This window comes from Scardinius erythrophthalmus, assembly GCF_964197995.2.
Source record: "Scardinius erythrophthalmus genome assembly, chromosome: 7".
In the NCBI taxonomy this organism is placed as follows: Eukaryota; Metazoa; Chordata; class Actinopteri; order Cypriniformes; family Leuciscidae; genus Scardinius; species Scardinius erythrophthalmus.
The window spans coordinates 21845860-21871018 of NC_138227.1; the positions used below are offsets into that span (position 1 = coordinate 21845860).

Consider the following 25159-nt stretch of genomic DNA (forward strand, 5'->3'; position numbering starts at 1 on the left):
TTCTTGATTTATGAAGTATCATGTGACATTGAAGACTGTGTAATAGCTTCTGAAAATTTAGTGTTGTCATCACAGGAATAAATTACATTTCAAAATATTCAAATAGAATAAGCACTTATTATAAATTGTAGAATTATTTCACAATATTACTGTTTTTACTGCATTTCTGATCAAATAAATGCAGTCTTGCTGAGTATCATAAGACTTTCAAAAACATAATTTTTGAAATATATTATAAATATATGTAAATAATTAATTGGCATTATTATTATCAATTTATTTTATATTATTTTTTAGATATTATATAGCTATATATTAATTTCTTTTTTGATAATCTACTGACCTCATAATTATTTTGTGTGTGAAATAAACATTATCTTTTGTTTAATCATTCACATGGGCTAATTTGGACATTTTCACAAATTTTATTCATGTATATCATTGGATTTCTTAGAAGAATTTATACATATTCAGGGTTGGGCTGACCAAATGTAAAAATTATGAATCAACAATCAAAAAGCTCATACTGGTAGTTAAATAAGCTGAATATTGGGCAGACAAGTCCTCCCTGCATGATGAGAGGCTGGCTATTTTAATGCCCTTGCCCCAAGACAAATCACATGATCTAAATGTGTTTTATGATGTATCCCACCACAAAAGTGTTGCCCTAAAATGTTATTACGAAAAGAGGATTTTCTAAAACCCACCATTAAAAATGCTTTAAAAATGATGGATTTGGTCCTTCCTTCCCCTCTGAAAAAATGTACTTAATTTTTAAGGTTTTGCACGCATATTTTGTAAGTAAATTTCACATATGGAATTAAGTAAACTCTACTTAACTAAGTTAAGTGAAAGTAACAAAGAAAATACAGCTGGAAAACAGTAAAAAATAAATAAAATAATCATTATTCAAGGCCCAGTGCATGATGGGAACACCAGTATCAGAAAAGTTGAGTAATTTTATAACGTTGATATTTACGCTTTAATTTCTACACGCTTGAATTGAGTACCAATATGGAATTTACTTCGTTTTTTTTAATTATTGCCTGAACTAACTTTTTCATGTAAATTACATAGTTTTTTTCTGTAGTATTTACTTCACCACAAATCATCAGTGCAAGGGCAGACTGACGTGATTGTTCTTACCATGGTAATTTTCTTTGCTGTACTGTGTTCATTTGTGGCATCAGCAGAAAGGAACTAGAACACAGAATCAGAACTGCTTCGCTAGGGTAGAATTATTTGGGCCAAAGTGAATAAAATGGAGGCCACTTGTTGGATTGTTAAATCTTGCTGATAGCAGAACCTTATTGTTTTAATCTGTACGTAGTAGTTTTTTTTTGTACGTGTAAACATCTACATTTTGTCACACAAATGACTAGGTTCTAGTCCAGTGATCTCACTATTACAGTATGTGTTACATAAGATAGTATAACTCGTATTAGGAGTCCACTTACAGGCAAATCGATCTGTTTTCAAAGTGAATCTAAGGGGATTTGGGATAATCTAAAACGACAGTTACGACCCTTTTGATGCACGTTGACGTGACCCTGTTCTACACAGACCTCAACTCCGGTCAACTGCAGTGACACAATTTCACATATGCTTCAGTTAACCTCCATTTTATGCACAGCAGGCTGACAATTTTCAGCTTTTATGTGTCATTTTGTTGTTTATGTAACTGTGGTTTGTCTGACATTCATAGCTAGACGTCTCTGATTTAGGTGGCCTGTTTTTTGAAAAGATATGATCTTTTTTGTGGTTTGACCTCGCTGATTAGGAGGAGATTAGAGCTGACCTGAAAACATTTGAATGGCGTAAATAAGGGCAATGATATAATTGGCGCTCGGGTCTGCTCATCCACCATTCGCCCGTTCGGTTCGTGTGGGTGGCGAGGCCAGCAAGGAGAGCTGAAGGTGATAAAACATCCAAGTTGCCTGTAAATGAGATGAAGACTGGAGCAGCACCGGGTTCAGCCATTAAAGATGTTTTATAGCAGCCCTGCGTACTCTTCCCCTCCTGAGGTGCAAACACGTAAACCTATCTATCAAAGGGAATTGACCTGCCTTTGAGTGATCACTTCACAAGACCTGCTGTTGTCATGAAAACATTCGCATGTCATCCATGTAGATGCCAACACCACTCATTTAGGGTAAAAAGGAGATATCTGACGTGTTATTAGAAAAATATAGTTCCTTAAAATGTGATGGCGATCACTCAAATTTTGACATTTTTAACAAATGTGAAGCTTGAAAGTAACAACACTGAAAACAATACTATTAAGTCCCCAATATACTTATATAGAAATAGAAGAACTAACTGGTGTGACTTCATTTTGAACAAAATCAGGCCAAAGTTAAGTTTGTTTTGGGAGTTTGAAACAGCTTGCAAAAGTCAGAAAACTTTCCTCTGGCTGGTACACACCTTGAACTATCATTGGTCTGTAGTGATTGCTTAATGGGAAGGTGTGGTTTGTGGCTCCGCCTTCGAAGCAGAAATTTCTCTGGTTAATTTCTTCTGTTCAGTCCGTTGAGGTCAGACGTCCGCGAGTAAAAACGTGAACACACTGGAGAGCTGCTTTATAGTAGAAATTAAAGTTGTCATTTTTACACACTCTTTTTCTTGTTTAATACTGTAATGCTGCTTCTATTGTAAAAAGTGCTACATAAACATAATGTGACTATTGGAGTTCCGAATTAAAGCACTCATGCAAACATATCCACATCCCTATGATCGGATGCTTTCTTAACGGCTGTTTTGTCACCGCTTTCATTTTTGCTGTGTGGTTATTTATTTATTGAAATGAAAGTGCACAGCTCATTGTTATTCATCTAAACGCCGCTTGCGGCAGTGTAGGCGCCATTGGGATGTTTGCTAATTGTATACCGCTGCTTGTCTTTCAAACTTATCTTTACCCCTATGAAAAGAACGTAAAATAACTTTGCCGTGAGTATATCGGGCCTTTATAGTGTATAAAACCAAAATTAAGTTATTTTGTACAAAAATTCTATTGTGGGCTAGCTTCCAACAAACTATTAGCACGCAGAGCTGTCTTATTTCTCGTTTGAGTGACATTTATTTCTCTAACACCATCTTCCACACTGTTCCCAACTGGTTTGCCTGTATTCGGCAGATGCCCTTGTATGACCTCGGTAACAGCGGATAGTGAAGCTGCCCTCTGAGCTTGTGGAACAAAGCAGAAAATAAAGTTGCTGCCTGCAAAGTGCTGCAGTGGGTGGCTTTAACATTCCCATCCACTTTCAGCTCCCGCTAACCTTGCTGAGCTCTGACATCATCCTGGAACAATGTCAGATCCATGTAGATGAATATAATTAAACAAGTGCTTATCATCCAGCCGGGGAAAGTTTAGTGGCAGGTCAACCATGTTTGCCTCTCTTTCGGCTGAAGGTCGGGCGAGGGTTAGACAGGCAGTTTGCAGGCTGGAAGGTATGTGAAAGACACAAAACACACACTGTAGGCCAACACAAGAACCTTTTCCAGAGCACAAAAAAAAAATCTATTTTTACACTAGCTTGTTATTTACATTGAACTCTGTCGGGCCAGACTATATTGGAAAAATGGAGTACCAATGAAAAATGTACCACAGTTTCCTCAAATTCCACAGTTATTATTACCATAAAACCAAAATGAATTAATTGTTGATCTCTTTTTTTTTTTTTTGTGGCTAATAGTTAACATAGTAACTGTGTATTTTTAGTGAAAACTATATATACTGTGTATATAGTACATATTTGCAAAAAAAAGTCAAGATAATTTAATAACAGACAAAAACATTGAATAGATATTACACGGTGTGCTCGAGGACAATATTGTTTGTTCTATTTCCATATCAGTGAACATAAACCAATCACTGTCAACAGTTCGGTAATATTTTGCAAGTGATTTTGTCATTCTGTCTGTGGTAGACTTGAGCTGTTTACACTAGACACATTTGTTGTATTTGGTCTGCGATGTTTTAAAATTGATGATCTATGTAATGTACTGTCTGTTGTTGTATGTATAGTTGCATTTAAGACATTGTGTTGAAGTTGAAAGTAGTTAAACTTAAAGTAGTTTAGTTATAAAAGCATCTTATGGCTTCTGTTACATTCTACTGCTATCCATCCAGCTATCTGTCCTGTGAACAGAAAATGTACAGATTTTCATTACTTTAAAAAAATGAGATGCACTAAATTAATGTCAAATTCACAGCCTTACTATTTACACAAGATTTTAACATGCATTAAAAAGGAAAACATTAGCATGCAGGTGACTGGTGATATTGATGAGTTAAAACTGAGAATTGTGACAACTAGGATTTGCGACCTAACAAGTGAGTAAACGTGACTCCAAAATGAGGCAGCCTGTCACGACCAAAGCCGTGGTGTTAGGTCTCAGCTTTGAATTCTAGCGAGTTCCAGCGAAACCATTTGCTTAAGATAGCATGAGGCACAATATGTTACTTAATAAGGCAAGGGATTTTTAGAGTCCTCCGCCATTAGCCGCTGAAATAATCTCCTCCCTGAATGGGAAAAGGCAGCAGTGAAGGGAGTAAAAAACGAGTGTGCTGCATAGCCTTTGGATAGGAGCAGTATTTAATTAAGATCAGCCTGTCTCACATACATGCTGGCTGATAAGGGCTCCAAAGCACATCTGGCAATATGAGAGCTTGATCTCTCTTCGCTGGGGTTAATGAAGGTGGTCTCTGCTGAGTTATGTGATAAAACTCAGCTGAACTTTTCTTTTGTCCAGTAAAAAAGTGGAAGACTATATGTGACCTATTTTCTCCAGCACAAAGCAAGAGTCCCTGTGAAATAAGTTTAAAGGGCTTGGAATGGAGTTCGGAGTCTTGTGGAAATAGAATTACTTTGATCTGAAAGGTTATTACAAATATAAATGTAATATTGATTCAGTACTCTCTGTATGAAACATTTGTACATAAATCACTACAGCTGGAAGATATATTTAATATTCTTTATATATTTGCAAGCAATGCAAATTATGATTTTGCAATGATTTTCAAATGCTTTTCATATGAGGGTCAATGACATGACCTGCATATTTTTGTGTCAAAGTGCTTTATATCCTTTCAAAATAATTGGATAAATCTGTGACATGTATCACTTTATTCTATAACACATATTTAGTTTGAATTTATCTTCAGTACATTTAGTTATATTTATTATTTAAAATTTTGGTTTCTTAAAGGGTAACTCTCGCCAAAATGCAACCTAGGTTTTTTTTTTTGTTAATCTACCCGAGGCAAACTTTCGTGTAAAAGCATAATTAGAATGGAAACGCCACTTTTAAGTTTGACCGTATTTCGTTTTCGGTCAAATTGCCTTTTGAATGGGAGTGCTTGGAGCACTTCTATGATAGCATCAAAAATCGCTATTTTTAAAACACTAAGAAGGCTCGACACAACATGAAACTTTGCTCGAAGTCTCACCAGGGGCTCTACACATGAACTCGAGCACTGAGAACATTGTTTGTGTACACAGAGTTTACTAAAAAGAAAGATTTTGAACAACTCACTGTAGCTGTGTCTGCCGGCATTTTGACAGTCAAAAATAGTCGATCTTTATTTGTTATTGACCCATGACCTTAAGGTTTCCTAAAGAGCAAGTATGAGAATGTGTTTCAGAGTTAAACTTAAGCAACATAAAAAAGCTTACTTTTTTAAAAATTAAAATTGAATTAAAATTAATTTAAAGTTATTTTCTTTATTCAGAGAAAATACATAAAATAATGTATGTGCAATAAACTTAAATCTTTTTTTTATTTTGTCAATTGCCTTAAAAATGAATTTTTTATTTTATTGTTTTCTTGATTTATTTTTCTATTCAATTTCTTTACTGTTTATTTAAGATATATGTCACCCAGCTCTCTGGATCACCTCTTATGGCCCATGATGTTGACCTTTGTCTTAAAGGGGAAGACAGACTAACTAATCAGCCTTTCCATTTTGCCCATGAACGTAACCTCTGATCTCAGGGTCACCTCATCTCTGTCCTTATCAGGACCCCTGGCAGTTGTTCACAGCATGTTGCCTTATAAGAAAATGGATACTCAAGATATCCCTATCCCTACAGAGTATTACTGGCAAGAACAAGCATTCTCGCCCATGTGTTCGCCAATTTCAACAGTAACGAGCTACATTTCTTACTTCTTGTCACGGTATATACCTGCACTTGAGTGTTGTGAAAGGCAAATGTGTCCTAGCATTCCACTGACTTGTGTAAACTTAGCTCTGCAGTGCAACCTGCATGTGTTGTATTTCCAGATAAGATATCTGGCAACATGTTTTCAGCCATACCAGGCCGGGATGATGAACAACGTTGAATTCCGTCCCCTCCTGATCACCCTCCTGAGGTTAAACTAAAAACCGCTCTATGCAGGCTAAAGCACACCCAAGTGCAGGACAAGAACAGCTGGGTACCAGTGGGGCCACGATTGGCAGGGTGTAGGGTTTCATCTGCCGAGGGGGTCAATTCTACTTCCTCGGAAGAGGGCCCGGGCCTCTGAGAATCTGTCATCGTTCACGTTGTAAACGCTCTGCATGTATCTGTTTTTGAATTGCCAGAAAAAGCCACCCTATCTAGGGTGGACATCCAACGAAGTGTTAATGCAATAGCATTTGGAGTAGTTCAATCATGCATTGAGGTGGCAAGTTGTATTTATGCAAAATGGTGTTTAATTAGTGACATTTTTTTATTTATTTAAATTTCTTGGCTGAATTTTTAAATTCTGGACGCAATAAGATTTTTTTTTTTTATTAATTATTTTTAATTTAACTTAACTTTTTATTTATTTTTTTTATATTTTTTTTGTAATGCCAATCAATCTGATTAATGTTTTGATGTATTTGATCAACTTATTTCAAACCAAAAATAATATTTTTAGGCATTTTTGGCCAAAAAGTTGTGCAATTTATGTGCATTCTTTTTGTAATTGCATTATATGGCATGCATGTGGCATGTGACTGTTATGGATGGCGTTCAACACTACATCAGTGTGCAAAAGCTATCTGACCTCCTTTTAAGCACTCTTATTCTTCTATTCCCCCCCTTGTCATCTCTTAGAGTTCACAATGCACTGCCCTCATATTGCAAATCATATCTTTGACTAGACCAGCAGATAACTCTGCGATTCCACTGTGGTGTGAGGGTAGAGGTACACGGCTCTATGAAATATTTCATCACTGGGACTGATAGCACAGGCGGCCATTGAAGAAAGGCAGGATATTTGAGATTTCTATCAGGGTACCGTGAAGGGTTTATTTTTGAAGGGTTTGTCTTGCAGATGCAGTTCAAGGACGCCTGCAGGCAGCACGACCCTCGCTGTGCTTCTGACGTGACTCAAGGTCACGCACACTCGCCCTCTGACATTCACTCACTACAGACAGAGAGCGAGAGTGTGTGTTACTGAGGAAGAGAGTGGGGGAAGGGAGGGAGCGAGTCATCTTCCCCTGTGTGCTCTGAGTAAACAGTTCACTTTGCTCTGTGTGAGCGCAGCCAGGGCCTCATTTGCTCAGCCGTTTTTACTCATCTCTCCCATTTGCAGACAACTTGAGACATGCTGTTCTCTGGCTGCCGCTCGGTAGGACCATTTGTCATCTCGGGTTTTTATTTGACTTAAGTATGAGTTATCTCAAACTCGGCTCCGAAATTAATGCACCTTTAAATTCTGTGCTGTTTCAAGCCTTTATAGTTTTTTTATGTGCACTCAGGAGATTGAGATGACATACGCTTCCATTCTCTGCTAAACGGATGCTAATGTGATATAATATAGCAAGTAGATGCATTACCACATATGATATATTTATAATCTACCCAAAATAAAGATGTGCAAAACTACATATTTTCATAACAGACTAGTCAGAACGAAGCTGGTTTAGCACGTCTACCGTAAGCCTTTCTTAAGGGGCGTTCACCTGTGTACACTGACCAATCAGTGTAATTTTAGTATTATTTATTTATTTAGTAGTATTATTACTAATAAAAATGTTTATTAATATTTAAAAAAAAAAAATATTTTTCATTTTTATAATTTTATAGAAGTTTTTTAATATTTCTATTTAGCGTAAATGTATTTTTATTTAATTTTTATCACGTCTACGTTTCATTTAATATTTATATTTTATTTCAGCTTTATTTCAATTACCGAAAACATTTAGAAGTTTTAGCTGACAATAACAATAGTTTGAATTGTAGACTCAACTTCTAGAAAAGAATCATTTTAAGAGTTCGATCTGGCACAGTAGAAAGAAGTAGCCGATTACTTTAAATAACATCTTTAAATTCAATTGGAAGCTAATTCTGTCACCCAGTTGAATGAATGCACAAATGGTAATTGTATCATGGCTAGCACTAACTTAATTGCCTTTAGAAAATGTATTAATTCTAATTATCTAATGAATCATCTAATTAATTTTCATACGGCAAGCTAAGTATTTATATTATACCCTCACTACTTTTTAGATCATTTACACCCCTTACTATTAGCATGCCAAAGCATGCTTTAGCACATTAAAACCCCTCTCAAGGAAGTTGTCTCTGATTTCCGTCCTTTTAAGTTATCATTTTAAAAATGATAAATGCTAATCGATTAGCATAGCATCAAAGTGTCAATCACCCTATCAAAAAACTCTGATTCAACCCTTCTAAGTTCAGAACATCGAAGTGCGGCAGGCATGACCAAGGACATGTTATCGTTCATAAGTGTTTATGCTACTGTTTGACACTCATTAATAAATAACAAAACAGAAAATAGGACAAGAGGATAGAGGGAGGGAGAACAACTGTGTAAACATTACTTTTAAAGAGACAGGCCTTTCAAAGGTTTGCTGACTCGTTTATCTTTGTGTCTTGCACTGTTATCACCTCCCCATTAAGTTTTTAATCCAACTTCATTTCTGCTAATTAGCAACTGTAGGACTGACAGGCCTTGCCATGTCCATCCGTCTGTGTCAGGACAACGATTGCCTCTCTCGAGTTGTTCATTACTTTTGTCTTTTTCAAGTCCTTCAAAAGTGCTTATTATTATTTAAGTCAAACCAATGGAAAGTGTACCGTCAGCTCTTTCGAGAGCGGGCCGTAGTAAAGAAAGCAGGTCAGGAACACAGGAGAGACACATAAAAAGCCCATGTGGAGGCCTAGCGCTAGTTGCTCTGCGGGTATAGACACCGCACATTTTAGATGCCGAGTTACAATGAGGATCTGAAAAAGTATTGCTGCTTCTTGAGGCTTTATGATGATTTCATTTAAGAGTTTGTTATTATTTATCCTAAAAAGTGGTGTGGCGATACCATTGTGGGATGGTAATACTGTGGTACTTTTATATACAATGTATGTAGGTTACAGAACTATTATCATGTTCATATAGAATTCAATTGTTATTTATATTAGACTCCAAAGCACTTTAAAGAGTACCAGGGCATTCCTAGTGTTGGTATATAAGCAGGAATGAGTTTTTTATTATTCATGGCACCTCCATGACACGAAAATGAAAGAAACCTGCTTATGTAACTTGTTAACACATCCAAATCCAGTTTCACTAACACAGTGTCTGCTTTTAGTCCTCACAGAATTCCCTACATCATATTTGATGAACCCCTGGATCTTTGGAAATATGACCAAATGAAATGGCAGATAGTGGTTTGTTTTTATGCTGATGGAAATACATGTAAAGGATTTACTGCCTATCTAGTAGTATAACATTGTGTGTTGACATGCTTTTAAAGGAAACGTGGTTGTAAGGGTTTAAATGAATTGCTTAGATCAGAGATGCTACAGCATTGGTATTGTGTTGATGTACAATGGTTACATATCGAGTTGAATCATTTCGAAGCTTTGCAGTAATAGCTTCAGTTTCAAGTTTGGCCTTATAAGAAGTTGCTTCGTCTACATTGTCTTAAGTTGACAGTTGACTCTGTCCGGTCACATCCTTGAAAACTCTCTGCTCCTTCCTCTAGACTTATGCGTTTGGTTCTGATGACTGCAGAGACTTTACTGTGTTAATAACTTCTCTCTCATCTAGGGAAAAGGCAGGGGACCCAGGCACTGTCTTCCTTTTAATGTGCTGGCTTTTCTTCAATCATTTAATTAAGAAGAGGAGCGATTATTCAGCCTCGAGTCAGCTCCTTCTCCCTTCCAGCGCCTCATTCATCTCTGATTAAACTTGTAGCATTCGGTAACTGTACTTGCCTGTTCTATCCGGGGCATGTGAAACAGGAGGAGATTGTGACAGTAGAGAAAAGAGGAACCTGAGGTCTTTAAATAAGTTGCAGGATAAGAAAATGGTCCCCTTTGGTCTCTTCGTCTCGATAAAGGCTGTGCTTGCAGCTGTTATCTCTTTTTTGCGTTTAAGTTTGGGTTGTATCTTTTTGTGCCGCATAACCTGTCTGAAGGGTTCGGCACAGTTTAACCCCCCTAATTAAGGGCTGCCCCCCCACCCCCCATAGGAATTCATTAAAAAAGACGGGGGTCATTTCTAATCTATAATAACAGAAGTTAGTTAACAAGAGTATGTTCAAGTACAAGTTTACATTTATTTTCACCTGGTGCTTAAATAAATGTTCACAAACAGAATGCCAAACATTAATACTGTGATTACATGAATACATTAATACCATTAATACATGATTTACAGTAGATTTGAAAAGTTTAGGGTCAGGGACAATTTTTTTTTTTTTATGAATATTTTTATTTAGTAAATCCACAAAATTGATCAAAAGTGACAGTAAATACATTTATAATGTTACAAAAGATTTATATTTCAAATAAATGATGTTCTTTTGAACTGAAATGTTTAGTTTAGTTTTACCATATTATAAAAAAGAAAACTTAAAATGTAATTATTTTACAATGTTACTATTTTTACTGTATTTTTAATCAAATATAGTCAGCCTTAGTGAGCATAACAGTCTCAAACTTTTGAACGGTAGTGTATGATTTTATTTTATATTTAATTATCCAGTTTAACAAAATTGACTGCTTAAGACATCTTTAATATAATGGATGTTTGCCTAACTGTGCCAAGAATGGAAATTAACCTCAAAAGATTTTCCTATAGAAAACCTCCTGAAAGTCCGCTCTTTGTGAACGTAAATGATAGTTAAAATTACTAAAATGAAAATGAGGTGGTGAAAGATTCTGAGGATTTTTTTATTAATTTTTCATTTTATTATTATTATTTGTCTATTGTGACATTTAATTTGACATGACATTTTTAAAATGACGTGTGAACTTGATCACCATTTATTTTCGCTATATGGAAAAACATGGGAAACCATTTTTGAGTAAGGATGAGGTTGGGTGGTTGCATCAAATATCCACTCGAAATAAAATCTGCTTGAATGGGCATGACGCTTCCATTGACAGCCTTGTTTTCATTGTCTAGTAGCAGTACCTCTTTGAACTATTGCAAAATGCATTCCTGTTTCATTAACGGAGAGGGACACAAATGCGAAAGTTATATAGGGATGCTTTTCCAGCGAAGTACTATTAACAGTGGAGGTGCTATGATTTGAGTCAAGTTCCTCAGCCGAATGTGACGGCAGTTGTAAACAGACCCCACGAGAGGAGTTCCACCGGGAGACAAAGTAAGGGTTAGAGAGCCCCGTTCCCTTCTCCCTGTGCTCTAGGGTGGAAATGGTTAACATATCACTGTAATTGGCACCCGCAGCTGCTTGTCCTCTCCACAAACAGGAGGGGATGATTTTTTCCCCCGGCCTCCCCCTCTCCTCTCTCACTCTCTTTCTGCAGCCTCTGCTTTGTGTGACAGCTGCCTAATTGGGCATTCTCCCCTCGTAGCGAGGCTGCCTCCTCCGGCCTCCACTGCTGACGAATGGCAGCGGATTACAGATGAGGACACGATGACCTGTTCGACCTTCCCGCAGCAGGGGGAGCAGAGGGAGGGGCCTGACGGGCCGTGCCTGTGCCCAGAGCCTCAGGTCACAGGAGGATGAGGTCGTGAGAAGGTGGAGGATCTGCCAGGTGGCCAATGACAGAGTGTCACATGACAGTAGCTTGATGTCAATGTGTCAAGGGTAGACTGGTGGCACTGCATCCTCAAACACACTTGCACGGATACGTGCATGCACGGTAGATTTTGTGTTAATCCCCAGCTCTCAGACGGAGAGGCAGTGCTATTTTTCATTCTCTCACTCTCATTTACATCTGTTTTTTTCTTCTTCTAGGCTCGTAATCATGCTCATTATGCTCAGAATGGTCTCCTGGGTGGGGTATATAATTATATACAGCAGAAAGATATATTAGATAAGATTTAAGGCACAACAGCATTAAATATATTTTTATCTGTGTATGTAACATATGCATGTTGGTTAGTTATTTGGTTAGTTGGAAGTGTGGCAATTTTTTGGATCTGTCATTTAGAAAAAATATATAGGCCTATATTATAATAATATTATAGTATTTATTATTTTTCAATTTTAATTTACGTTTTATTAAGTTTGTTTGCATTTTATTTATTAGCTTTATTTTTATTTCAGTTTTAGCGATTTTAGTACTTTGCCAAGGCAGATTTTCTATAATTTATTATAATTTCTCTTATTTCAGCTTTATTTGTATCAGTGACCTATTCTATTATTATTATTATCAATCTGATTAGGATATTTAAAGCAGGCTTATTTTTATGCATATTTTTTCAAGTTCAAACTGAATACTTTGTTATCAGCCATAATCTGTCAGTTATCAGCATTTTTTTTTATCTTATTTTTATTATATATTTAATTATCAATACCTGCTGCATGTTGCTGTTGCAACAGGCTTCTTTTTTTTTCTTTTTTTCTTTGCACTGTGCCTAAACAAAACGAAACTCTTAAAATATAATGTTAGTTTGCCAAAGTAAAAATAGTTGTGTGTGCATAAATGGCAAAAAACAGCTGGTATTTTAAGACACTAGGCTAATGACTGTATTTTTCTTAATGCCAGCACCTTGAGAATTTCACAGCATATGTGCAGCAGACTAATGATCCAAATGAGCCCTTTTCTCTCCAGATCATTTGCTGCACACATTGGAAAGCCATTGGTTAGATTTTCCTCTGTTAATAAAAAAGGGGAAAAAGAGGAAATTCTATCACTAACCACTGCAAGGCAAATTCAAGCCATAAAGGTCTTGTCTGCTGAAGCATTTCAGCTTGGCTTAGCTTTCTTAGTCGACTGTAGTCAAGAAGCCATGACCAGTCTCTCCTCCTCTTCACCCACACGCACACACGCGCTGTTGAACTATAAAAGCAAGTGTGCGGCGACAGAGCGCAGCATCTTCTAAGACACAAAATGCAGGCTGTCAGAAGGGCTGGCGGTGCCTTGTTCCTGTCACGCTGCCAGGATGCAATATCACTCAGCTGAGGTAGAAAGCCGTCAGTTGTAAAATATGATGAATTATCCCTATTCGGCAAAGAGTGGGCCGTCTGTGGGCGTGTGGCTCTGTGTGTACGCGAGAGTACGTGAGGGTGTATAAAGAGAGGCTACGCTTGTGTGTGTCAGCCTGTTTTGTGTGACTGAGCACCAACGGCGTGGTTGCGGGCGGCACACATAAGAGTGTGTGGGCGAGAAAAAGAGTGAGAGAGACCAGCCACAGGGTTACTACAGGTTTAATGGCGACCTTGTTGTGCACGCACTTAGCTGCTTTCAGTGTTGAGTTGTTCAGAGCGAGCGTCTAATCCCCCACCCGGGTGCTCACACACTTGATTAGTGGCCTTGGTTATCTGCCTAGAGGACAAGCCGCTGCCACCCTCCTTCACTGGTCAGGGCTAGGGCACTGAAGGGTGTCAACCCCAAAGAAAGAAGAAGGGAGAGACAGAAGGAGAGAGCAAAGAGGGGCAGGATGTTGTTGAGGTGTATTAGTATTCAGACAAAGCCTTACAGCCTGCAGAGCAAATTGATTACTACACTGTACCTGTTCTTGGTGTCACTGCTGCGTAAGAAGGTAAGATCGTATATTGTATACGAGTGTGTGCATGGCAGAAATATCTCTTCCTCATTGCTGGGACCCTTAAGAATTTGAGCTTTCTGAAGTTGTGGATGAGTCTTAATACTTCATATTTTTGCTGCTGTTATATATTAATTTGTGTGAAAAGTTTAAAATGTTTCCATGGTTTTAGGTTGTTGAAAATTAACTTGCATGTAGTACTCCCCTACTCATTTAAATAGTTGCACAAAGAAATCAGTCAAATATGTTTAACATCACGAAGTCTCTACTAGCCATATCAGTATCTTCATAGAGTGCTGCTGAAATGACATAATTTTGTAGGCCAACCCAAAAGTTTGCATCACCCTGGTTCCCTCGACAAAACAACAAGATTTTTTTCCCACTGGCTTTTGGATTATTGCAGAAAATAAGCTCTGTGAACAACAAAAGTTTAGGATTTTTGCACATTTTGTTCATCAAGTTTTAAATTGTATACATTTTGAAGCATTGATGCCATCACTGGAAGTAAAAATCTGAAGTTAGGCTATAAACAAACTAACTCTGGGGTCGCATGACTTCAGCATCACCACCACTAAGCCTATGACAGCTCTTTTAATATTTATTTAAAGTCTACAAGTTGTAAAGTTTGAGTTGAATAGTTTACAGGAACGCAATATATATTTTCAAATTAAGCCACTATAGCCTTTTTCAAGACACGAAAAAGCTGAAAAAAAATAATGAGGGGGATATTACTGATGTATTTTACATTTTAGAATAAACATGAAAATATATTTAGCTTGTAAACCAAAAACCTTATTTCAGGCATTTAACCAAAAAGCAATTAAAGAAACCCATGGACTTTGAGACGATGGAACTTGTGGGAAATTGTGACAAAATATATTTTTAAAATTATTATCCAGTAAATCACAAATAACTGGAAAAACCATGGGACCATCGATTGTTGTGAACAATGTGGGGCCTTGGAGCCAAAAAGTTTGAGAACCACTGGATTAGGCCCATTATGCCTGACATATAACCTGTACTGCCAGTAACTTGTAATGAGATCACATCCTGGAAAAAGTGGAAGCTGTCTGTTTTGGATGAGAACATTGCTTAGTTCTCAATCTCTAAAGACTCGAACAGATGACATGAGGTTCATGACGCACATGCTGTCCCTTCATCTGACCCTTAAGGCAACTGTGAAGTGTATTTTTATTTTATTAATAAAAGGGTTCTTTGGTTCCCTCTCGATTTGGACTTTCAGACCACTGATATATTGCACTTTAGTCCGCACCATGTGACTTTTGTTTATTTTGTCATACGAACTTCTTGTGTTTGGTTTTGCAAGTACAGTTGCACGTTGCAGTACTGGCAGTCGATTGCTATACTTGGTCAGAGCTGTTTACATAATGACTGGCATAAACTATGATCCTGATAAACATGATCTCTTAAGGCGAAGGGTGACTTTTCAAGTGCCATGGGCTCTGTGTAGCTATTAGTTTCTATCTGACTTTTTCTCACAATGTCTCCGAATGCAAATTAGTTTTTTCCTCTGTGTGAAGCCTAAAAAAGGTTACAACTTTCTGGTGGTCGGGTACAAGTTCACACAGCCAAAAACTTCCACTTAAGTACTCAATGTGATTTTTGGTATTTTTATTATCTGTTTTTTTTTTATCACGGACAAACTGATTCCCATGCTCACGTTCCTCAAGTAATTTCCAACCCCGGAAACTGGGCCATTTACCGCAGCAATTTAAGAGTACAAATATTTTGTTTGTTCTCATTTCCTGGTTGTGGGCAGTAATTGCATTTTTCCTTGACAAGCTTTAGCGCACTCGGTATCACTTCAGCGTGCCATTTGTTTTTGGGCTGAAAGAGAATCGACAAAGATACATGTTATTCTGTAGTCGAAGATGAACCAGCTTAGTCTTCTCTAAGTGTTCCTGTTAACATTATGCTGCCATCATAAATCTACAAGTCTAAGGTCAAGACTATTACTTGTGTCAGGACTCTGGAATTATGTTTGGAGTCTTTTGACGGTACACGCAGGGGCCCCTGTATATATTTCTGCCGTCTACTAGGGAAAGGGTTCCTTCTGCTTGGCTAAAACATGCTGATATTGCCCCGTGCTTGCCCATGTGAAAGGGTAGCTCATCATAGGGTCGTCATAATGTAGGTCAGACCATGCTTTACTAGGAGTCAGAGATTGCACTTGGCAAAGCCCTAACTAAAGGGGTGTGCCCCAGCTGGGAAATGTCAATGCATGATGCCCATAATGCTTGTTTGTAAGTAGGTCACAGTGACCTAGTTTGAATGATGCATGGCCCTGATTGACTGAGTCACCCAACGCTATCTTAGGAATGTGTTGTTGTAGTTCCACAGGCTTTTGTGCCTGCGTGTGCAACCAGAGGATAACAACAACTTAGCAATTGCAGTGGCACAACTATGTCCGAGATTCCTTTTTATTTCGAGAACAGATCAGCTAGACGCCAGGTACGAACGCACATCGCAAGGGCAGCTTTGTCGCTTTTTATTAGGACCTAATGCTTTGTATGGATGCCAGCTGTTGCATCAACTCAAACAGCCCCGGCGGAGCAAATGACCTTGACTTCAAACAGGGCATGCAGCAGGGTTTGCTCTTTTTGCCTCATCATGCATTTTAAATAGCCTAAATGGATTACAGTTTCTGGACTGTGGATGTAATTTATGATCTGGTATTTTTTTGGGGGTCAATTAATCTTCCAAACTTGCAATTGAGGAATGAGGGATCCAGTCCAGATATCAGATCCTCTCCATTTATATCAGGCCACTCATTTTAAAGGGATTTTTATTACTCAGGTTACTCATTCAGGAGCGTCTTCTCCCTGCACTGATGGTGATAATATTGTGATGAAAAAAACCCTGAATAGAACTGAGTGAATGGACGCATATATAGCTAGGTTTTAAGAGAGGCTACTACAATCGCTTCTTACACAGTTATTCTGAAGTTCACAGCTGTCATAAAATGGCTGGTTCTAATCTTTGCAAATCTTTGATTTGAAAGTTGTTACCGAATCTGTTTAAAAAAAAAATCTGATTTCAATAAAGATTTATTTGAGAAGTGTGGTAAAATAATTGTTTATCTGTTTAACAGAGTGGAGGAGTTGTCAGTATTGTGTTTCTTCTTTTCATTGGATTAGGACAACAGTGGCCTATTGACAGAAGTATAGGACGAAGTGTTGTTGTTGTTGGCCCAAATCAATTACCCTCTTCCAGTCTTTGACACATTAGATATGACGCTTGGTCAGGAGGAGACAAAACATTAATTTTCACAGTCTGAATCAGCTTCCAACCAATTTTTTTTATGAAATTCCTTAACTATTTCTTTGACAAATAGTATTATCCCATACCATTACCAAATAGATGAAAATTACGTAGGCTACATTCAGTAAGGCCGTCCTTAAAAATATTCTTGTTTGCCGTAACCCGACTGACCCTGTCAATTTAGGACCGATCCAATTATTTAATTTTTTTCCTTTTAGTTTACTAAAAGTTTACACGATATGCAAATTTGTTTAAATTCATACCTACGTAATCACCATGACCAAAATTGTACTTTTTTTTTTGCATTGAATCTTGAAAAAAAAAAAAAAAATAGACCTACCTACCAACCCATTTTTTTTTTTTTTTTTTTTTTGCTGTTACTGCAAACCAAAATATTTTTAAGGATGGCCTAATTTGTCTCTAGTAGTAGCTTTATTCCAAATTAGAGGTAATTAGTTTGGTGGCACAGGAGTTTCTCGGGCCTGTCACTCTGACATCTCTTTGACCGATAGCTTGATAAGGTCATCCCGTACTCTCCACTCCCTGTCAGCCAAAGTAGAACAACCAGAGGTGCCAATTATTAGCAGAACAAATCAACCGTAGCCATTGACCTTCACTCTGATCATAGAGCATTGACAAAGTCAGCCTTGTGTGTATTCCATGATTAAGTGCTTACAGTTCAATCTCAAATTATGTTTTCAATTTCTTATGTGTAGACATAATTGTAGTACTGGTGCACCAAGAGGCTTGTGTGTAACTTTCAGTGTACTTCAGTGAGTTGTGTGGTGAGTATAGTGTTTAGCAGGCTTGCGCATATACACAATAAATGCATCATTCTACAGAGCCAATGGCACTGTGTGATCCAGGGGTGGTATATTTTGAGATGTAGTGAGAGCAACTGTGGTAACATGGAAGTGAAGGACTAGGCTGGATTATGTGGGTGTTCCTTCTCCGGGCACTGACACTGACTGCATAGAGGGTGAGAGAGAAAGATACATTACACAGGTGTCTGATGATGATCGCAAGGAACTTTAGCCATTTCTTAAAACCATTAAGCGATTTAACCTATGTCTGTCAAAGCAGCCAACAACATTTAGTAAATGTTTGCTGCAAATCAGCAATAAGAGATATAGCCTAAAACAGTGGGGTTTTTTTTAATAATAACATAAATTTTTGTCACTTTCTGTGGCATTTTTTATCTCGGTTTAATTTTTGAACCTGCCAGTCATTATAGATGATATGGAAACACAGTTCCAAAGTACCTGTTGGCTGTCTGTGGTTGTCTTGCACAGAATTGAGTTCTCAACTGGCAGTTCTGTGGGTCTATCTTGGCAAGAATTCTGTCAAAACATTTAATCCTCTTCAGGATACTCTGCTTTGTTATTTTTTTACCTAATATCTGTCAAATCAATCAAGTATTCTTTTAAGTCCTGTGTATTCAGTTTTAATGAGATTCGGCAAGCTAATTCCTACTGCTTAAGAGTCTGGAGAACGAAAAAAAGAAACTTGGGCAAGAAACCGATTGTAATTGCTGTCATAGGAGAGAATGAGTCTTGAGTGAATCTTTTATTAAATGAAAAGGTCCATCTTTGGTTATGACTTTTTGCATGTGAAATGGCTGTCAAAAACACTTGCATTTAGATTTTTTGGCCTTGCTTGTTTGATCATTTTCACGTTTCATCTGAAATAACTTGCTGTTTAATCACATTTACAGTGTCTTTTGCCTCTAAAACTTATCAACATATGACATGTTAAATATGATTCTGCTTCTTAAAGATTAGATGAATTTGCTTTGTTGAATACAGTAATGTTTGGTATGCAAAATTTAGTTAATAATATTAATAGTTCATGTTTCTCTCTTTTGTTCAGGACCGTCACCAACTGACCTTGTGGACAGATGTGGCAGTGATTTTATTCACAACCCTGGAGCTTTGAAGTACAGAACCAGTGCCATGGAATCCCGCAAGACTGACTGCATTACAATCCTGTACTTTTCTTAACAATGGCAAACATGATTATAAACAATAGTCTTGCCTCCTGTATGGGGGAATGGCTTGTGAATCTACATTAGGCCTTACTTTTACCTAAAAAACAAGGTTTGGAAGCTAAAAACGGTAAGGTCTCTTGGTAGAACATAACAGAACGATTTTCCCCTCTATTGTAGTGGCCAACCATACAAAGGACTATAGTATTGAACATGACTCATGGGGAAGAGCCTGGCCCTGAAACACACCAGGATTCTGCTGTATTAACATATCTGGAAGGTTTACTCATGCATCAGGTAGCAGGAGGACAGGGTGCGGCAGCAACACAGAGTGGAAGCCAAGAGCAGAAGAATAAGGACGGCGGGACAGAGCATGCACAGCCTAATGGCACTCGACAGGAGCAGAACCGAACAAATTCCCACTGTGGAGCCTCACAGCACCTCAGAAAGGCTCGTCTACTCAACTCAGAGGCTTGGACAGAGAGTGAGACTCCACGGAGAACAGCACCCTCCGTTTCACTGAACGGGCAAAGTGAAGACCACCACAGCGTCCAGAATGGCTCCTCCCAGGATAAAGGAGAGAGTACACTTCTAGCTAGTTTGCTGCAGTCTTTCAGTTCTCGACTTCAAAACGTAACCCTGCCACAGCAGATTATCCAAGGCTTGAGGCCAACGGACACCCCCTGCCAGATAAGCAAGCCTGCACAAGAGGACAGTGCAGATGTGCCTTGCCACAGACCTGCCTTGAGCCACCTCAAAGGGTTAGTGAGCAAGAGCAAAATGCAGAATCACAGCAACAGTGTGCCTTATCAACGTCGACGGTCTAGCCAGGAAAGCTTTTCAGAATCCCCTAAGGCAATGCGGAACAGTACTCCCTCCCCATCTCCCGAGTCTCTATCTTGTACCGAGCGCCTAAAAGCCGTGGCAAACCTGGTAAATATCAGATCCAGCCCCGCTCCATCACCCAAACCAAGTGTGGCATGTAGTCAATTGGCTCTTTTGCTCTCCAGTGAGGCCCACCTGCAACAGTACTCTCGAGAACATGCCCTTAAAACCCAACTCTCTGGACGATCAGCTAGTGAAAGACTATCAGCCATGGCCACACAGCAGACACAAGATAAACAAACTACAACTTCCGGCCAGACTCATGGACTAAGCCTCTTACACACCAAGAACGGAATACCTTCTTCACAACTGTTGTCAACAAACTCCAGCAGACAGAGTCCAAGCCTAACTTCAGAGCAAAGAAGGACAGAAGGTTCCATGCGGACAGGACATCGCTTTAGAGAGCGTCGACCTTTTGAGAAACAAGGCAGACCGTCACAGAACTGCAGCAGTCTCCTACTTCAGCTTCTCAACAGTCACAACACCTCACAACGAATTAATGGACAGGGTCACTTGAAAGATGACCTCTGTACCCTTGGCACTCTGGCCTCTCCGCTTTTTTCAGACAGCGAGCACTCAAACCCTGACAGCAGTCTCACAAAAGACAGCAGTGATGCTGAGAGCACTTACTCTAGTTGCTCTCCTATTGACCTTTCTTTAAAGAGCAGAACAAATTTACAAACACCAGTATCTACTTCGTCCTCACCTGTACTGGACAGAATCCCAGAGTCTTCATTAAATAGGTGGAAGCCTGAGAGTCCACCTGTCAAAGTGGATGCATGTCCAGAGATGAAACCTCATCACAAGGTCACTCTATTACAGTTGCTCTTGGATCACAAAAATAACGAGAGAGCAAACAAAGGTCTGGATAATCCAGATTTGCTGCATGATGTAATCCCTAAGGTCACTAGTGCATCTACAAGTAGCCAGAGTGTTTTCAGTACAGCTAGGTGTAAAGACACAAGTGAACTTAGTGGCCACTGTGGATTAAGTTGTAGAAGTCCCAAACTTTTGCCTACGTACACCCAAAGCCGAGACTCCAACAGCAGTGCATCTCCATATACACTTTATGGGTCTCCCCATTCTCAGTCTGTCCCCTTGGATCTTTGTAAAGCAAAACAATCCACAAGTGATGTAAGAGTAAAAGAACCTGCCTTTAGTGCTAGTAAACTGTTACAGAATTTAGCTCAGTGTGGAAAACAAAACCCTGACATTTCTCCTCCAGCGAAGGCAACTTTACCCCCTATCAAACTCATGACCCAAGAGCTGAAAGTTAACCATCCTCCAACTTTACTTGAAAGACTCACTGCGCCAGTTCAGAGTAATAACCCACTGTGGGAAGAGGCCAAGGCAAAAACCTCAACTGCCCCCGAAGCAGCACAGCATGTCTCAGAAATTGAGAATCTGCTTGAAAGACGTACAGTTCTTCAGCTTCTTCTGGGCAATGCTCCTCAGAATGAAAAGGTAGGCAGTAAACGAAGACGAGAACATGGCAAGACCAGTTCTTTGGAAAAACGAACACATCAGGCAATAGGCCAAGCAAATGGTCCTCCTTTGGATATTACAATAAAAACTGAGCCAGTTGATGAGGGTCATACGTGTGACTATAACAAAATATCAAAGCAATGCCAGAATTCAGGGTTGGAGCCTAGAAAAAGCACCAGTTATCATTCTCACGAAAACATCAAGCAGGAACCACTGTCCCCAGAGGCTTCCACCAGAGATGGTCTTCTCTGTCATCTCCTAAAGAAACGAACCAACAAAACCCTTCAGCCAAACAAGTTAGAGGACCTAAACAGGGGTTGTGTCAAAGAAGAATCATTTGAAACCCAGGGACCAACGATCCCAAAGAAGCGAAAATTTTCAGTAGAACTAGAATATCATAACTCCTCGAGTCACCATGCCAGGGATTTGGAGCATTCTGGTATCATAAAAGACGACAGTGGTTGTTTTGCTGCTGGACATCTAGAGACCAGAGAGACAAGAGAGGCCAGAGACCCATCTAGCCCCCCAGAGGCAGACAGTCCACCAGCTAAATTTCCACCAAATGAGTCTAATGAAAACCGAAGTTTCAATGTTCTAAAGCAGCTGCTTCTTTCAGACAACTGCTTGAAGGAATTGTCTCAGCCCAGGGGTACATTCAGTTCACCATCACATGCTGTGCTGAATGGGAATACAATCAAGCAACCATGTAATGAAGGTGAGCTTCAAAACTTTCACCAGAGCCTGAGCCCCAGCAATGCATCTTCTAAAAAAGCAAACGTTCATAGGCAAGCATCTCCCCATATTACACAGCAGGAGCCTGCAAGGTCAAAAATCGATTACAGTATCATAAAGGATTTGAACGGCCCTGCAAGGATGGTTAACGGAGATGATCAAACACAAAAGTATGGGCTAGACTCACCTCGGTTTACCAAGACTAACCCTATTTTGTATTATATGCTCCAAAGGAGCAATGCACAACTGGTTAAAGAGGGGGAGGAACTGGAGGCAGGCTCGAGACAAATGCAGACAAAGGTCAAAAACGAGTCATCAGGCAATACTGAGGCCTTTGAACTTTGAAACAAAAATTCACAGAATTACCTTGGAACACTTAGTTGTGACTCACCACGGCTAAACGGGTCATTGAAAAAAGTACTAGTTTTGAGTTTGTGAACCAGTATCTGTGCTTGAACTAGAAATGTGTTTATTCTCTCAACTTACCCGATTGCTACTTTTGTTTCTATTGAGGCATCACACATTTTTCACTTGAATTACATGTCATTTAGTTCACAAAAAGACCATGAAACCAAAGTTCATTTGAATATTTATAAGCACTGCTTTCTGGCTGATTTCTTTCTTACATTCTAAGCAGCAAAGGAAATACGTTTTCTATGAAAGGTGTGTGACAGATTTGCCCTCATGTATTCGTAACAATATCAGTTCCCACTCTGTTTTCCACACATGGTTAGACTTTTGGCCTCAGGCAGTGAGTTATGATGCAACAATGCACATGACAATCTGTATAAACAGATTGTGCCTCAGCAGTTGTTAGTGAATATTCTTCAATTTACCATGCTGAAACGAAGAAATAACTATGTATTGTTCCTTTTGTCTATGCCTGGAAGGCTTTAAAGGCTTGTCACCGTATAAATACATTGAAGTAAATGAAATCGGCCTTTTAAAAAAGATAGGCATCTCTAATTGGTTCTGTATTGTTTGGATAAACTAACAGCAGTTTTAAAGCTGTATATCTTCATGTTTGGATAATATGGAATATGAATCCATCAGTATTAAAACATGGTGTCTTGATATCTATATGGTATGTGAAGTGTGTATACTTTATCAATCTCCTCTTTAATTTATCTCTTTCTCCCATTGAAAACAATGTTGTGATGTGCTATATTCTTTATTCTGCATTCTCAGCATTTACCTGTCAAGACAGCATTGGGTTTTTACAATACTCTAGAAGATGATGAATGAAAATCACAAGAGTTACTACAAATGACTGCTTTTTTCCCCTCATATGTTTTGTATTTGTGTATTTTATGAACAGGTCTTGGTATTAGCATGTCATAAAATGTTGTTCTATTATGCAAGAGATTGTTGCATCGACTTGAGACAAATCAGCCCAATCTCAGCTGTCTGTCATGTTAATAGACACGTTGATCTAATAAAGGGAGTGTTTGTGATATTAATGCCATTCCCACAAAAATGTTTGCTCATGTGATGTTTTGCAGTCTTACATTTGACATGTTGTTTTTCATCAATTTAAAGACTCGTTATAAACTATATTTATGTACATAGCATAATCTTTATGAAAGACAGCTATTTTGTATGAATGAAAAGCATTTTAGTTTTGAAATTTCTTAAAGAGACTTCAAAGTAAATGCCATGTGAATATGTACTTTAGAGGATGATTTTTTTGTCCTTCTTTTGCATGTGTCTCCTGATTAAACTATGATAATCTGTTCTGCAAAATTTTGTGTTATGTCAGATATTTAAGAGTACACTGCTGCCTGTTGCATGCAGATGCATGAGAAGGTTCCTATGTATTACTGAACATGGGGAAATTCAAAGTCTTAAGCATATATATATATATATATATATATATATATATATATATATATATATATATATATATATATATATATATATATATATATATATATATTGTATATTTTTCATGGAGCCCAATACATAAAAAATGTGATCTGTATGTGTGTCATGAGAAATAGACCGCTGGGCAAAATGTTTGAACTTTTGAAACAAATGTGCATATGAAGATATTTATTTTGTTTTTACTCAATTTTATTTTTTACAAGGATAAAACCAAACAAACAGGTAAACAATCAAGTTCCGTACTGTACAGTACAAAGATGGATTACACTGATGCTTCAAAGACTTCTATTGGTTTTAAAATATTGTTTTGATGCAGGCTAACTGCAATACATTTGAGTATTATTGTGTATCATTATTTCTAAAAATACATTTCATTTGGGTGTTTACTTGCACAGATTTTGAATAAAGTTCTGAAATGCACAATCAGAATAAACTGTCGTTTGTCTTGCTAAGAGCTTTTTGTCATAATTTATGTCTCTAGACCTGTGCTTGACCCCTGGCTGCACAAAAACAGTGATCTTACATGCAAAAAGTAAGTTAGGAGGAATTTGTTAAGAGTATGTTAGTTGTACATAAAAACCTTGTCTTTGGCTGACTAAACTTTGCTGTGACCTAAATTTTATCTGCTGGGCCCTGAGTCATGACCTTAATTCCTGCCGGTTGCAGTGACATACATAGATGTGAGTGGAAGTGATAGGGCAGAGATGACCTCGTGCATCACTGGGGCCAACATCAAGACAGATCAGTGGACTGTAAAAAGGTATTCTGGAAGAAAGGGACACTCTGCAACAAAGAGCAACCTGCCTCGGGCCTACAGGGTTGCTTTTTCTCAGGAAACGGAGGAGAGAAATCCTATTCCCTCACCTTCTGCTCTCTCACATCTAAATACTTAAGTTTTTAAAAGCTCAAAAATGACATGCATATTTTGTTGACAGGTAGCAGAGCACGAGGGGT

General features: G+C 38.3%; 1 protein-coding gene across 2 annotated transcripts in view; it reads left to right on the plus strand.

Annotated features, from left to right (window-relative positions):
* nrip1a (nuclear receptor interacting protein 1a) overlaps nt 1-23397 on the plus strand; it is a 35789-nt gene extending 12392 nt beyond the window's left edge. Inside the window, exons 1-2 of one of the 2 annotated variants that reach the window (XM_081370959.1) lie at nt 13878-13950; nt 19105-23397. In XM_081370959.1, coding sequence (XP_081227085.1) covers nt 19433-22666 — 3234 coding nt within the window. In that variant the 5' untranslated portion in view covers nt 13878-13950; nt 19105-19432 and the 3' untranslated portion in view covers nt 22667-23397. Of the gene's footprint in view, nt 1-13877; nt 13951-19104 lie in introns of those variants that run through there. The other variant, XM_081370958.1, reaches the window with a different exon arrangement.
* The last annotated feature ends 1762 nt before the right edge of the window (nt 23398-25159 follow it).